The 16,117-nt window shown below is 36.9% G+C and overlaps 1 protein-coding gene and 1 long non-coding RNA gene across 2 annotated transcripts in view; one reads left to right on the top strand and one right to left on the bottom strand.

Moving 5' to 3' along the window:
* Positions 1 to 7,131: 7,131 nt before the first annotated feature.
* Positions 7,132 to 16,117, bottom strand: part of LOC141278673 (uncharacterized) — a 37,388-nt gene continuing 28,402 nt past the window's right edge. The window contains exons 3-4 of the long non-coding RNA XR_012331710.1: positions 9,840 to 9,945; positions 7,132 to 7,203 (exon numbers count right to left, since the gene is read on the bottom strand). This is a non-coding gene — a long non-coding RNA (uncharacterized lncRNA). The remainder of the gene's footprint in view (positions 7,204 to 9,839; positions 9,946 to 16,117) is intronic.
* Positions 8,079 to 16,117, top strand: part of ADAD1 (adenosine deaminase domain containing 1) — a 46,926-nt gene continuing 38,887 nt past the window's right edge. The window contains exons 1-3 of the mRNA XM_019928078.3: positions 8,079 to 8,435; positions 9,187 to 9,375; positions 11,540 to 11,707. Coding sequence (XP_019783637.1) covers positions 8,264 to 8,435; positions 9,187 to 9,375; positions 11,540 to 11,707 — 529 coding nt within the window. The 5' untranslated portion in view covers positions 8,079 to 8,263. The remainder of the gene's footprint in view (positions 8,436 to 9,186; positions 9,376 to 11,539; positions 11,708 to 16,117) is intronic.

The raw sequence follows: 16,117 nt of genomic DNA, 5'->3' as shown, positions 1-16,117 counted from the left end.
ATATGTTAATAGCAGCATTATTTACAATAGCTAAGATATGGAAGCCACCTAAGTACCCACCAAAGATGAATGGACAAAGGTGTGGTACCTATACATACACATATATGTATATATACATACACACACACAGAGGAATATTACTCAGCCAGAAAAAAAGAATGAAAACTTGCCTGACACGACAACATGAATGGACCAAGAAGGTATTATGCTAGGTGAAATAAGTCATGTAGAGAAAGAAAATACTGTATTATTTCACTTATATGTAAAATATAAAAAAACACAAATGAATAAACATAACAAAACAGAAACAGAATATACCATCAGGCCACTCAAGATGGAGATTCTCTTGCTCTCTGTACATCCCTTGCTCAACCAGTACATGCTTTATCTACATGCTACTCAAATGACTAACCTTCTCTCTCATTCATAGAGCCTAATCAGTAACTGCCTACATGGTTGCCCCCAGCATCAGATAGTGACTGTTATAATCTTTAGATCAGAAAGGCTCCGCCCTCCTAGTTTATCAAAGGGGTTATGATGGACATGACCCTTTGCTGGTTTCCCTGGTAACCAATAAGCCAACCTGATGTCAATTCCACCTACAACTAGTAACCTCCCTCTTCCCCTAGTAGCAACGACAGCTGCTGTGTCCTGCCTGCTGTCCGCCATACATGGTGGAGTGCTGCTCCAGGAACTCCTTGCTTCAGATGTGTAAGATCCTCTATCCAATAAACCACCGATATCGCTGTCTATGGGCTTTTTCTTCAGTCTTGAGGCTAGGCAATTACAAAACTTGCAGGCCTGTGGAATGCAGCTCAACCTAGTTACAGATATAGAGAACAAACAGGTGGTTGCTAGATGGGAGAGGGGCTGGAGGGGGTGGAAAGAAATAAATGAGGGAGATTAAGAGGTACAAACTTCCAGTTGTAAAATAAATGAGTCACAGGTATGAAATGTATAGCGTGGGGAATACAGTCTGTAACTCTGTAGTATCTTTTTATGGTAACAGATCGTAACTATATTTATTGTGGTGATTATTTTGAACTGTGTAGAAAGATCAAATCACTATGTTCTGTAACAGGAACTAACACAATGTTGTTGGTCAATTATACTTCAAAAACAAATAAACTCATAGAAAAGGAGACCAGACTCATAGTTACCAGAAGCAGGGATTAGGAGGAGGAGCAATTGGACGAAGGCAGTCAAAAGGTAGAAACCTCCAGTTATAAGATAAGTAAGTACTGGGGAGGTAAAGTACAACATGATAAATATAATTAACACTGCTGTATGTTATGTATGAAAGTTGTTAAGAGAGTAAATTCTGAGTTCTCATCACAGGAAAACATTTTTTTCTCTTTCTTTAATTTCATATCTATATGAGATGATGGATGTTCACTAAACCTATAGTGATAATCATTTCATGATGTATATAAGTCAAATCATTATGCTGTACACCTTAAATTCATACAGTGCTGGATGTCAACTATATCTCAATAAAACTGGAAGAGGAAAAAAGACAATAGAAAGGATCAGTGAAACTAAGAGCTGGCTCTCTGAAAAGATAAACAAAATCGAAAAACCTTTAGCTAGAGTCAACAAGAAAAAAAGAGAAGGCTCAAATAAATAAAATCATAAATGAAAGAAGATACATTACAACTGATACTACAGAAATACAAATGATCCTAAGATACTACTATGAACAATTATACACCAACAAATTGAACAACCTAGGAGAAATAAATTCCTGGAAACACACAACCTACCAAGACTGAATCAGGAAGAAGTAGAAAATATGAACAGACCAATTACTAGTAAGGAGACTGAATCAATAATCAAAAACCTCCCAACAGACAAAAGTCCAGGACCAGACACCTTCACTGGGGAATTCTACCAAACATTTAAAAAGAATTAATACCAATCCTTCTCAATCTCTTGCCAAAAATGCAAGAGGAAGGAATATCCCAAAACTCATTTTATGAAGCCAGCACTACCCTGACACCAAAACCAGACAAGGACAGCACAAGAAAAGAAAATAATAGGTCAATATTCCTGATCAGCACAGAAGTAAAAACCATCTACAAAATATTAGCAAACTGAATTCAACAATACATTAAAAGAAGGATCATGCACCATGATCAGGTAGGATTTATTACAGGGATGCAAGGATGGTTCAACACCTGCAAATCAATCAACGTGATATATCAAGTTAACAAAAAGAAGAATAAATATAATTGTCTCAATATATGCAGAATTCAACATCCACTTATGATAAAAACTCTCAACAAATTGGGTATAGAGGGAACATACCTCAAGATAACGAAAGCCATTTATGATAAGCCCACAGGTAACATGATACTCAACGGTGAAAAGCTCAAAGGTTTTCCTCTAAGATGAAGAACAAGACAAGGATGCCCACTCTTACCACTTTTATTAAACATAGTATTGGAGGTCCTAGCTAGAGGCAAGAAAAATAAATGAAAGGCATCCAAATTGGAATGAAAGAATTAAAACTATCTCTATTTGCAAATGACATATTACAAATAGAAAACCCTAAAGACTTAGATCTAATTTACAAATTCAGTAAAGTTGCAGGATACAAAATCAGCATACAAAAATCTGGTGCATTTATATACACTAATAAAGAACTATTGGGGCTTCCCTGATGGCACAGTGGTTAAGAATCTGCCTGCCAATGCAGGGGACACGGGTTCAAGCCCTGGTCTGGGAAGATCCCACATGCCGCAGAGCAACTAAGCCCACGCGTCACAACTACTGAGCCTGTGCTCTAGAGCCCACGAGCCACAACTACTGAGCCTGTGTTCTGCAACTACTGAAGCCCACATGCCTAGAACCCATGCTCCACAACAAGAGAAGCCACCACAATGAGAAGCCCGCGCACTGCAACGAAGAGTAGCCCCTGCTCGCCACAACTAGAGAAAAGCCTGTGTGCAGCAACAAAGTCACAACACAGCCAAAAATAAAAATAAAATAAATTTTAAAAAAAAGAACTATCAGAAAGGGAAATTAAGAAAACAATCCCATTTACAATTGTATCAAAAAAGAATAAAATACCTAGGAAGAAATCATCCAAGAAGCTGAAAAACCTGTATGGTGAAAACTATAAGACGCTGATGAAAGAAACTGAAGATGACACAAATAAATGGAAAAACATTCCTTTCTCATGGATTGGAAAAATTAATATTGTTTATATGTCCATACTACCCAAAGCAATCTACAGATTCAGTGCAATCCCTCTCAAATTTCCAATGGCATTTTTTTCAAAGAAATAGACAAACAATACTAAAATTTGTATGGAACAACAAAAGATCCCAAATACCCAAAGCAATCTTGAGAAAGAACAAAGTCAGAGGCATCATGCTTCTTGATTTCAAACTACACAATAAACTACAGTAGTCAAAACAGTATGGTACTGGCACAAAACAGACACACAGATCAATAGAATAGAGCAGGGAGCCCACAAATAAACCCACGCATGTATGGTCAATTAATTTATGATAAAAAAGCCAAGAATATACAATGGTTAGTCTCTCCAATAAAACTGGACAGCCACATGCAAAAAAATAAAGCTAGACCACTATCTCACACCATTCACAAAAATAAACTCAAAAAGGATTAAAGACTTGAACATAAGACTGGAAACCACAAAACTCCTAGTAGAAAACATAGGTGGTGAGCTCCTTGACTTTGGTCTTGGCAATGATTTTTTGAATTTGACACCAAAAGCAAAGGCAACAAAAGCAAAAATAAACAAGTGAGACTATATTCAACTAAAAAGTTTCTGCACAGGAAAGGAAACCATTAACAAAATGAAAAAGCAACCTATGGAAAGGGGAAAAAATTGCAAATAGTATATCTGATAAGGGGTTAATATCAAAATATATAAAGAGATCATAAAACTCAATATAAAAACCCCATACAATCTGATTTTTAAAATGAGAAGAAGATTTGAATACACATTTTCCCCAAAGAATGTATACAGATGGCCAACAGGTACATGAAAAAATGCTCAACATCACTAATCATCAAGGAAATACAAATCAAAACCACAATGAGATACTACTTCACATCTGATAACAGCTATTATTTAAAAGACAAGAAATAACAGGTGAATAGATATAGAGAACAAACGTATGGACACCAAGGGGGGATGGGGGGTTGGATGAATTGGGAGATTGGGATTAACATATATACACTAATATATAGAGAATAGATAACTAATGAGAACCTGCTGTATAGCACAGGGAACTCCACTTCACTGTACAGTAGAAACTAACACAACATTGTAAGACAACAATACCCCAATAAAAAAAAAAAAGAAAGAAAGAAAGAAATACCAGGTGAGGATGTGGAGAAAAAGGGAACTCCCATACACTGTTAGTGGGAATGTAAATTCCTTCACTGGTAATGGAAAACAGTATAGCGGTTCCACAAAAAATTAAACATAGAACTACCATACGATCCAGCATTTCCACCACTGGGTATTTATCTTAAGGAAATGAAAAAAGTAACTGGAAAATATATCTGCACCCCCATGTTCACTGCAGCATTATTTACAATAGCCAAGACATGAAACAACCTAACTGTCCATCAATGGTGAAATGGATAAAGATGATATATATATATATATATATATACACACACACATATATGTATATATACACACAACTGAATATTATTCACCCATAGAAAGAAGGAAATCTTGCCATTTGCAACAACATGGATCGACCTTGAGGGCATTATGCTAAGGGAAATAAGACAGAGAAATACAGATACTGTATGATCTCACTTACATATCGAATTTTTAAAAAATGAAGTCATAGGGCTTCCCTGGTGGCGCAGTGGTTGAGAGTCCGCCTGCCGATGCAGGGGACACGGGTTCGTGCCTCGGTCCGGGAAGATCTCACATTCCGCAGAGCAGCTAGGCCCGTGAGCCATGGCCGCGAGGCCTGCGCGTCCGGAGCCTGTGCCCCACAACGGGAGAGGCCACAACAGTGAGAGGCCCGCGTACCGCAAAAAAAAAAAAAATGAAGTCATAGATTCAGAGTACAGATGGGTGGTTGCCAGAGGCAAGGAGTGGGGATGTCAAAGGTACAACCTTCCAGTTATAAGTCCTGGGGATGTTATGCACAATATTTGCTAAGATAGTAGATCTTAAAAGTTCTTATCACAAACAAAATATTTATAACTGTATGTGGTGATGTTAACTACACTTGTTGTGGTGATCAACCTGCAATATATACATACACTAAATCATGTTTTTTTTTTAATAAATTTATTTATTTTTGGCTGTGTTGGGTCTTCATTGCAGTGCACAGGCTTCTCATTGAGGTGGCTTCTCTTGTTGCTGAGCACAGGTTCTAGGCGCACAGGCTTCAGTAGTTATGGCTTGCAGGCTCAGGAGTTCTGGCACACGGGCTCTAGAGAGCAGGCTCAGTAGTTGTGGCACACGGGCTTAGTTGCTCCATGGCATGTGGGATCTTCCTGGACCAGGGCTTGAACCCGTGTCCCCTGCATTGGCAGGCGGATTCTTAACCACTGTGTCACCAGGGAAGCCCTAAATCACATGTTTTACAACTGAAACTAATACAATGTTATGTGTCAATTATATTTTAATAAAAAAGAAGAAATTTAACTGAGAAAACTTATTTAAAAAAATAAGAATACCACAGTAATAACTGCTTTAGGCAAAATGAAAATTAGTCAAACTCCAGGGTGAAACAGGATATTTACATAGCCTCAAATTATCTCCCTCACAATATTTATTAACATGGTGGTTTTAACATATGTCTATAAACTGTGATACTCTTCTCTCCAGGAGATGTATCTCTATTTCCCTCCCCTTGTGTGTATGCTGGACTTCCTTCTAACAGAGTATAGAAAAGGGAAAACAGTAACTTCAGAGTGGAGAAACCTGACAGACACAACCTTAACAAGTCATCAAGGTTAACATCACCACTAATAGTTGCTGATATCATGTACTCCTTGATATGCCACAAGATGCGCACTTTACCTCCACAGTAGTCTTACCAAATATCCTTAACTCTTGTTTAAGCATGAGAAAACATTAGGCAAATGTAAATTGAGGGCCATTCTACAGAATATCCAACTGGTACTCTTCAAAAGGATCAAAGTCATAAAAAGGAAAGACTGAGAAACTACCATTTAAACCACAGAAGACGAAAGAGACATGACTGCTAAGTGCAATGGGGTATCCTGGGTTGAATCTGGACATTAATTAAAAACCTGGTGAAATCCGAATAAAGTATATAGTACAGTTAGTAGTTTTGTACCAATGTGAATTGCTTAGTTTTGATAAATGTACTATGCTATGTAAGATGTTAACACTAGAGGAAACTGGATGGAAGAATGGAAGAGTATAGAGGAACTCTATCTTTACAAGTGTTCTGTAAATCTAAAATTATTACAAAATAAAACATTATATACATATGCTTTATCTTTAAGAGTAATTTTTAACCATTCCTTTTACTTCTTTAGCTTCTATTTCCATTCCGTGTCCCTACTCAAACTGATCCTAATGTAATTATATAATTTTGTACTTAGAAGTTTTATTCACCATCTTTACCACACTTCTTGGCAACAATTGAACTTTTTAATCTCCTGTAAGCAAAAGTTTCTAAATATTAAAGGAAAAAAAACCTAGACTGAGTTATCATTACAGTTATCAACGAGCACTTGATCAAAACGTCATAATCAACACATTCTGATAACCACTAAAGAATATGCTGCTTTTATTGAAAATGCACTACTTAATGAGAGAAATGATGTTGTTTTTTCTCCCAATTAACCCATGTATTTGTGGACGGATATTACTTCTTGCTATAATGAGGTAGCACACCATCAATTCTGTTATTTTTTCTATTTTTTTAAAAGTGATTTAACCCTTGAGAAGCCTTTCCCATGTAAAGAAGTAGAGGGTCATTTAAATTTTTTTATAACAATCTCACTCAATTCCATGAGTTACATGCCAAATCTTGTTTAGTAAAATACTAGTTAAAATATTTTCAGCGGTCTCTCAGCAACACCTCTATCAGAGCCTCCTTCAATTTTCACAAGAGCCAAGAACTGAGGACAGGCACACTGGGTTTGCCATACCTGTTTTCAGGACTGTTCCTGGCTTGGCCCCATGTGAAGCTTCTGCAAGAATCCAGGGTGTTTTTTTTCCTGTAAACAATAAAGACACCGTGAGGCCAAACCCTGTCCACAGGGACCTTCTCAGAGTATAACTGGGGACAAAGCGAAGGCTTTCCTTGAAACTACCCACACACACACACACACAGGGCTGCCTCCAAGGACCCTAGATAAGGAGACCCCATTCCAGTGCTCTGTCAGGATCGAGTGGGTAGGGGACAGGTGTGCGTAGAGGGTGTCGAGCAGGAGAGCGAAGGGGCCGAACTGCTCAACGTTACCGGCGTGCTCCAGCAGTCAAGGCGGCCAAGAGGCCTGGATACCCACCCTCGGAAAGCTGGGAACACAACCTGCGGCTTTAAACGTGCGCGACGTTCTGCGGCATCCCGACGCTTGGCGACGCAAGCCGTGGAGCGCGGCGGGCACGCGTAGGCGCAGGCGCGGGGGGCGGTAGCTTGAGCCTAGGAGGCGGTTGGTGACTGGTTGAGGCAGAGCGCGGGGGCGTCAGTCCCTGGCCTGCAGGGACGCCGTGAGGCAGCCATTAGAAAGACGTAGCCCTGGCCGTGTGGTTGTCAGGCCAAGCGGTTTGAAGTGAGAGGTTGAGGCAGGGAGGAAGAAGCCACGGCGTCGGCGGCAGCCGGCCGGCGAGCACCCGGCCTGCGGCTCCGTCAGAGCTGCCCGCCGGCAGGGTCTGGCCAGCAGGGCAAGAAGGACAATTTTGGTGAGTGGATGTTGGGCTGGGACTCGGGAGGCCGCCAACGGGCGGGCCGATGCGGGTCTCAAATGTATTCTTTTTGTTGTTGTTGTTTTTCCTGACACCCGAGGAAGGGCTTTTCACCACGGACCACCTCGTCCCTTCTTTCCTCTTTGTAGTAGTGCTTTGGGGGAGGGATTTAGGAGAGAGAGTTTTGTCACCCGTAAAACTGTAGGCACAGAGCAGCCGTGACATCAGAGGTTTAGCGCTTGTCATGTGTGTGTAAAGGCCGCTTATGGGAATGTGGTTGGTTTTTATTTCAGAGTATTTTTAGTTTACGTAATACTTTTTTTTTTTTTTTCTTGTCTTCTGCCAACTTTCTTACAATTTGTAGGTGAGAAAATGTCTGGCCACGATGACTGGTTTCAGGGTTCTCGGGTCCCTAGCTTTGCCCAGATGCTGAAAAAGAACTTGGCAGTTCAGCCATCAGCCCAGACGGTAACCACACCCACAGGATGTTCCTCGGAAAGTTACAGCCTGTCGAACATGACATCCAGGGTTACTCAAGTGACGGGTACAAACTCTTTTACATTTGTACTAACGCCAACGTTCTTTAAGATTCTGAGATGGCCAGTTAGTTTTGTTGAGCCCCCGGTTTAAATGTTTCCTGGATATATATCCATTTACCTGTGGCCATGTCCCGACTGAGACTTGGATTTGACTCCCAGCACAGTAGAAGTCCTTCCCTTGGCTACTGACTTAATTGTTCTTTACCACTTGGGTGTACAACCACTTCCAGTGTGTCTTGCCTTTTTGAGGTGAGGCTGTGTCATCCCCTTCAGGAGAGAGGACTGGATTTATACTGGTTTCTATTCCACATTTCACTCAGTAGAGTGTTAAGTGTAAAGCAGGGACAGACACACTAAAAATTTGATTGAATTCAACGTGAAAGGTAATATGAAATAGTGAATGGGAAGCAGAAACTAGGTTCTAGTCCCAAATCTGTCTTAATACATTTTAGGCCTTAATGACATCATGGATAAAACTGGCTTAGGGAGCCTCTGAAGACCTTGACATCGCTGAAATTCTAGGATTCTTTGATATCACTTAATTATATGACAATACTTTGCAAAATAGTACTCTAAAAGATATATACAGTAACAGGTTACACTTCTTTAGTAGTAGAAACTCATTGTTAATGAAAAACACATGTGACTAAATGTGTCTGGAACACCTTCCATTTTAGGAAAGGGTTTGGTGCTTTTGCTTGTCTTATTATTCTTTTTAATTTAACCAAGTTGACAAGCGTAAACATTTATTTTTAGGTAATTTTCCAGAACCATTGCTCTCCAAAGGTCTTTCACCTATTTCAAATCCTCTCCTTCCTCCAAAAAAAATACCTAAGGAATTTATAATGAAATACAAGCATGGAGAGATAAATCCGGTATCAGCCTTGCACCAGTTTGCGCAAATGCAGCGGGTTCAGTTTGACCTTAAGGAAACAGTAACAACAGGCAAGTGTGAAGTTGTATCTGGTTGTTCCAGTACTAGAAAATATTTTCCTATTGAAAACAGTATATAAGTGGTACAAAATTTGATTATCTTATTTATTTGCCTAATGTCGGGGTTAGATAATTGCTAGTATGTCTTCACAAGGGTACTTCAGAAATTTTTATGTTCATACTTCTTTAGCCTTTTGAGCCTCTAAATTTACTCATACAAAAGTTCTAAAATACTAAATTTTAATTTTTTGTGTATGGCTAGTTTAAATCTCATCAGCCTTGTAGATTATTTTCAATTGTAAGTACTTCTTATAGCATAAATATACTTCTGTAGGGATGTTGAATATTTGGACTCTGATGATTTTATGGGTATTCTGTGATGATGATGCCTAATGAAAATTATAGTCAAATTTGGCTTCTGAAATTTATATTTCAGAACCTAATTTTTATAAAATATAAGGGAAAATAGCAGTTACCTGATTGATTCTCTGTCTGCAGACTTGTCTTTGACTAAATTTCTCCATTCTCTCTTAAACTGTCCCCTGCCAGAAGAATCTGTTAGCACATTGGGCCTGTGGAAGGCTACAGGAGTACAGATTAGTAAAAGATGGAAAGAAGTTTCTGATTTCTTAACCTTATGACTAGTGATTAGGAAAATTAACAGGTGACAAAAATAGGGTCTTAATAATGAAGTGAAGTTTTCCTAGGTTCTATCACTGTAGGTTGGATAACTTCATATGATCAATACTATGGACTGAATTTCTGTGTAATTAGCTTTCTGCCATTCTTCTCAGACTGCCCTTGGAAAATGTAAACTATTGGTCACAGTATGAAGAAAACTTACCAGGGCAACTCTTCGTTGAACAAAGTAAAAACTCAAAAACACAATCCAGCGATTGTTAATGGTGTTCATTTTATGTGCATAGTACTTGCTGAATAATCTAATTCAGTAGATTTGGTAGAAAAACCAGAGTGTCAATATTTTTTAACAAGCTCTTTAGTATGGATTTAGATGATGATCAAGTTTGAGAACCTGGGGTAGAAACAGGATGAAGCTTAAAGCCTCAGCACTCTGACACAGAGTACTTATTAACAAATTTGACACATAATATCTCACAAATAAGAATCATCTGGGCCACTTGTTAAAAATATAAAATAGGCTCAGGTTTACTAAATTTGGATTGGAACCCAGGTGATCATGAAGGAAGGAATTTGGGAAACTGAGGTCATAGATGTTAGGAGGAAAACAGTTTACCCTGATGCAGTCTGGAGTTGCTTCTAAATTCTTGATGTACATCTTAAAGAAAAACCCAGAAGTTTAATGGAATATGTAAGAAGACAAGATAATACAATAATAATGAGGCTTATGTGGAGTGACACTGTATGTAGTCATTTGTAACCAGAGTGGAGACTTAAGTTTCTTAAAGGCCTCCTATAGTCTGAATACCAAGTAAAACTTGAACCAGAAAAATCTTTGGCTTCTAAATTTAGAAGATGGTTCCATTTCATTTTTCATCAGGCAAATATGAAAACTAGGTAAATGTAACTGTGTAAAGGTAATTTTTCCGGGAATTTTGGGTGACTGGACAGTTCAGTTCTTTAGCATATCTTTTCTTATTATTATTTACGGTTTGGTTTTCCTTGTAAATCCCCCACACACACCGTAAGGCTGTGATGGGTTGGATTGCTTATTGTGACTCCCTGATAGAAACATAAGATTTCTTCAAAGGGATTCCTTCTGTTCCGGAGCTTATAAGAGTATCAGGGCACTCGGAGTGTAGGAGTTGTTCAACTTCATTGGTATTGAAGTTCGAAAGAAGAGACATGTTGCCAGAGGCTCCACATCTTCCCTCTCATTGGTCATTAGATAGATACTGGGATGCTTACCATTGCCAGGAATTATACAAGGCACTGTCACTCTGTGTGTGACATGTACTCTAAGCTGGCCCTATTGTTCATGCTGAATCTGGAGCCAAACTGGCTGCTTGAAGGATTCCTCAGAACTAGTTCAGGGGCCCACTCCGCTTTACTTTTAACCTGTATTGGCTCTGCAGAATAACTGGTAGGCTGAGATAGTTTTCTACAGTTGTACTGGGATGTTTTTCTATGTAACAGACATCTTTTGCAAGATCATACTGTGAAGTATTACAGCATTCATTCTGAGTTATTTTTCAAGGTAATGTTATGGGACCATATTTTGCTTTTTGTGCTGTGGTGGATGGTATTCAATACAAGACTGGACTGGGACAAAATAAAAAGGAGTCTAGATCCAATGCAGCAAAATTAGCTCTTGATGAGCTTCTACAATTGGATGAAACTGAACCAAGAATTTCAGAAACATCAGGTAAATATTCTTGATTATAAAGTAGTGTTTATAAAGTGTATCATTTTCCAGAAAGTGTCACCTGAAAGATTTATGTTAATGAAGAGTTACTTGGCAACTACAAGATAGAAGTAGCAGGATTTGAATACTTTCCTTCTGTTGCTGATTGCTGACTTATTTAATAGTAGTTAAAATGCTCTTGTATATTTCAACACCAAAGATGTAAACATGTTGCTGAACTGTCTGATAACTTGTCAGATTGTAGATGGGTTTGAGTCCTGAAACTTAGCTTTCTCTGTAATTTATTGGATTCTTATTATGAACTTAACACTGTGCACTTAATATGTAGAGGTTATTAATGCAATTTTTGTGAAGTTTGCCTATGTTAAATTCGGTAATGGTAGGGTTACTTGAGAAAATAAGGGCCTAAGGTAGCATAGCAAATAGGTTGAGAGTGTAAAGTCCAGAATTAGATTGCTCAGGATTGAGTATTGACCCTGGACAAGACAAGTTGTTTGCTTCCTAAACCTAAGTTTCATCATTTGAAAAATGGAGACAAGGATAGATACCTACTATGGCTGTCATTAGGATTCAGTAAGTAATGGATGCAAAGCTTATAACCAGTGCCTGGTGAACAGTAACATAATCAAATGACAGTAGTTCTTATTAAACATTAGTCAATTTGAGGAATATATATGTTAGCATAGTAACCAGTTTTTGTCAGTATTTCATTCATGTTAGATTACATTTTGGTTTAGCTGTAAATGAGGCAACTTTAGTAAATAAAAACATTTAAATTTGATTTAAACAGTGACAATAAATTCTAGTTAAATTCAAATCACCTTGTGACTGGGCTTTTTTTGTTTGTTTATAACCTATTAATTTTAATATTTCTTTTGTAATACTTTCCTTAAGGTCATTTTGTTCTTTCTCTAAGTTCAGTTCTTATTCTATATATTTTTCTGTTGTTTAATTAAAACCATTATTGTTTTGATGTGTAGTCTTTCTCATTGTTTTCAAAATACTGATAGTTTGGATTAAATAAGTACTTAGGAAAGTATTTTGTTAATTTTCATATTTCTGTTCACTATTTTTTAGATTTATTAATTAATTTTTTAGGGCTGGGTATGATAATTTTGGTGTCTTATCCATGCTGGCAGTTTATCAATGGAAATGCTTTATATGTGATTATTTTATAAGCTATCAACCCACCTAGGTATGTCCCCAGCAATATTTTCCCCGTTTCTTTGCAACCGTCACATGCATTCAAATCAATAAATCTATGTTTTGAGGATGTACTATGGTAAATACTAGGACTGTGATAACTTCCAGGGACTGTGGTAAATACTAGGAGTCTAGAATCAAGTAAGACCCATTCTGTACCCTCAAGGAACTAAAATACTTTGTTGAAATCAAGCTAAAATATATCTACAGAATTTCCCACGTATCTAATTATCAGAAAATGATATTTATGATTGGCTTCTCATGAAAAATTCATTTCCCCTGAGGGTTTTCAAAATGTTTATCTAGGGCTAGCAAATCTTTTGCCCTGTGGGCCACAATTTTTAGTTTCTAAACATTTATCTTTTCCCTTTTTTGTGAAAATTAAAGTAGCATTTTCCCATCTGCACTGATGCCACTTTTATATTCACCATTGTTTTCTCAAAAAGTGCCAATAGTTCCTTAATGATGACTAAGAGTTCTTTAATAAAAGGTTTTCTCTTGGCATAGAGCCTGGAAATAATTCAATTAGGTCATCTTTTCCCTTATAATGAACTACATTTTCTTCTTTAAAATGTTTGTCCTAGACAACTGAGCTTAACTATTTATTTTTCTTGTGAAGAGATATGGAAGATAAGTATTGAGTATTTATTTCTTTTCTTTGCTGTTAATGTTATATTTGTTTTTCTAGTCTCCTCCCTATTTATAATGTAAAATTTTAGAAACTAATTTTTTCAAAATTCTGAACTCATCAGAATTATCTTTCATGTATATCTTCTTTCATATATTGTACATGGTGTTTTTAAAAGTATATTCTTAGTTTTTTGTTAACCATATAAATACTTTTTTGCTCTGACTCTTTTCAAGAGCAGTATGCTTAATGATATTATGCTAGGTTTTGAAAATCTAACACTTTTTGACACAGTGATTTAAGAATCTGGCTCTGTGTTTATTTTAGTTCAATACCCCTTAAAAAATCATTTAATAATGTAAAAGTAACGTAAACTTTTTGTAATGCATGTATTTAAAACATAAAAATGACCAAGTTAACCATTTTAAATGTACAGTTCAGTAGTGTTAAGTACATTCACTTTTTTGTGCATCCAATATCCATAACTGTTCATCTTGCAAAACTGAAATTCTATACTCATTAAACAGTTACTCGCATTCCCCCCTCCACCAAGCCCATGGCAGTTACCATTCTACTTTCTGTCTATATTAATTTGACTTCTCTAGGTACCTCATTTAAGTAGAATCATACAGTATGTGTCTCTTTTGTGACTGGATTATTTCACTTAGCCAGTTTATCCATGTTGTGGCACGTGTCAGAATTTCCTTCCTTTTTAAGGCTGAATAATAATTCTATTATATGTGTATACCACATATTGTTTATCCATTCTTCTGTTGATGGGCATTTGGGTTGCTTCTCCTTTTGACTATTGTAAATAATGCTGCTATGAACATGGGTGTACAAATATCTCTTTGACACCCTGCTTTCAATTGTTCAGGTTTTATACCCAGCAGTGGAATTGCTGGATCATATGGTAATTTTGTATTTAATTTTTTTGAAGAACTGCTGTATTGTTTACCATAATGGCTGCACCCTTTTACATTCCACCCACAGTGCACAAGGGTTCCAATTTTTCGACATCCTTGTCAACACTTGCTATTCTTCATTTTTTTGATAGTAGCCATCCTAATGGTTGTGATATCATGTCTCATTGTGATTTTGATTTGCTTTCCCTAATTATCAGTGATGTTGAGCATTTTTTTCATGTGCTTATTGCCCACTTGTATATCTTCTTTAGAGAAATGTCATACTCATGTCCTTTGCCCATTTTTGAATTGGGTTGTTTGGTTTTCTTTTGAGTTTTAGGAGTCCTCTGTATATTCCAGATAACAATCCTTTATCAGATATGTGATTTGCAAATATTTGCCCCTCTTTTGTGATTTGCATTTTTACTCTGTTAATAGTGGCCTTTGAGTCACAGAAGTTTTCAATTTTGAAAAAGTCCAGTTTGCCTATTTTTTTTGTTTCCTGTGCCTTTCATCAGATTCAAGAAATCATTGCCAAGTCCAATGTCATGAAGCTTTCTGCCCATGTTTTCTTCTAAAGGTTTTATAGTTTTAGCTCTTAGGTTTGGGTCTTTGATCCATATTGTGTTAATTTTTGTATATAGGGTTATCTGAGGGTCCAACTTCATTCTTTTGCATGTGGATATCATGTTTTTCCAGCATAATCTGTAGAAAAGACTGTCCTTTCCCCTATTGAATGGTATTGACACCTTTGTTGAGAATCATTTGACCACCTTTGTAAGGATTTATTTCTGCACTTTCTATTCTATTTCATAGGTCTATAAGTGTCTTTATGCCATTGCCACACTGTTTTGATTAATGTAACTTTTGTAAATTAAGTTTTGAATTCAGGAAGTGTGAGTCTTCCAACTTTGTTCATCTTTTTCAAGATTACTCTGTATATGGTGTTTCAAAATGCAGACCAACTTGTACAGTCACATTCTCTTATTTATTGAAAACATTTGTGCTTGATAAACAGGATTTAATATCTTTAGTTTTCATTTCACTTGATCCTCACTGAGTAGATGGAAAAAATCCATCTTTCTCTGAGTTTTTAAAGTTCTGCTTATTTAAAGTCCAGAGTGTATATATCTAACTATAGTCAACATTTACTTAATTAATGTGAACCCCAAGATGACATTGTCAGTCTTTCTTTGCTAATTTCTATGTTACAACCAGTTTCTCATTTTTACTCAAAATGAGGTCCAGAGTAGCAGTTCTATTTTCTTTCTTTGTCTTTATGAATGATTTCTTGAGAGATATTGAGTACTTTAGTTGAACCTTTGCTCCTGGACCCTTCTCATTTAAGCTTTCCTGATCTTTTATTCCTTTAGTTTAGTGTCATGTTCTTTTCTTGTTCTTCCTGGATTTCCCAACTTGGGAACCAAATTGGAAAGCTATTGCAAAGAATGGGACTAAAAGCTTAGAAAACTTTGAATGAAGTATTCCCCTACAAACTACTCTGATAAAATAGTATTAAAATGGTAATTTTTTACTTACTAACTTTTTGGTAGAATATTAAGTTTAAATGTTTTACCTAGTATTATTGTAAATATAAAATTGTTCATAAGCATTTAGAACAGGGTTTCATTTTTACCGGTTTTCAGAATGTTGAATCTATTACAAAGCAAGCTA

This window comes from Tursiops truncatus, chromosome 5, assembly GCF_011762595.2.
Source record: "Tursiops truncatus isolate mTurTru1 chromosome 5, mTurTru1.mat.Y, whole genome shotgun sequence".
Lineage (NCBI taxonomy): Eukaryota > Metazoa > Chordata > Mammalia > Artiodactyla > Delphinidae > Tursiops > Tursiops truncatus.
The sequence above is the reverse complement of the archived record's forward strand: the minus strand, read 5'-3'. Positions and strand labels throughout refer to the sequence as shown.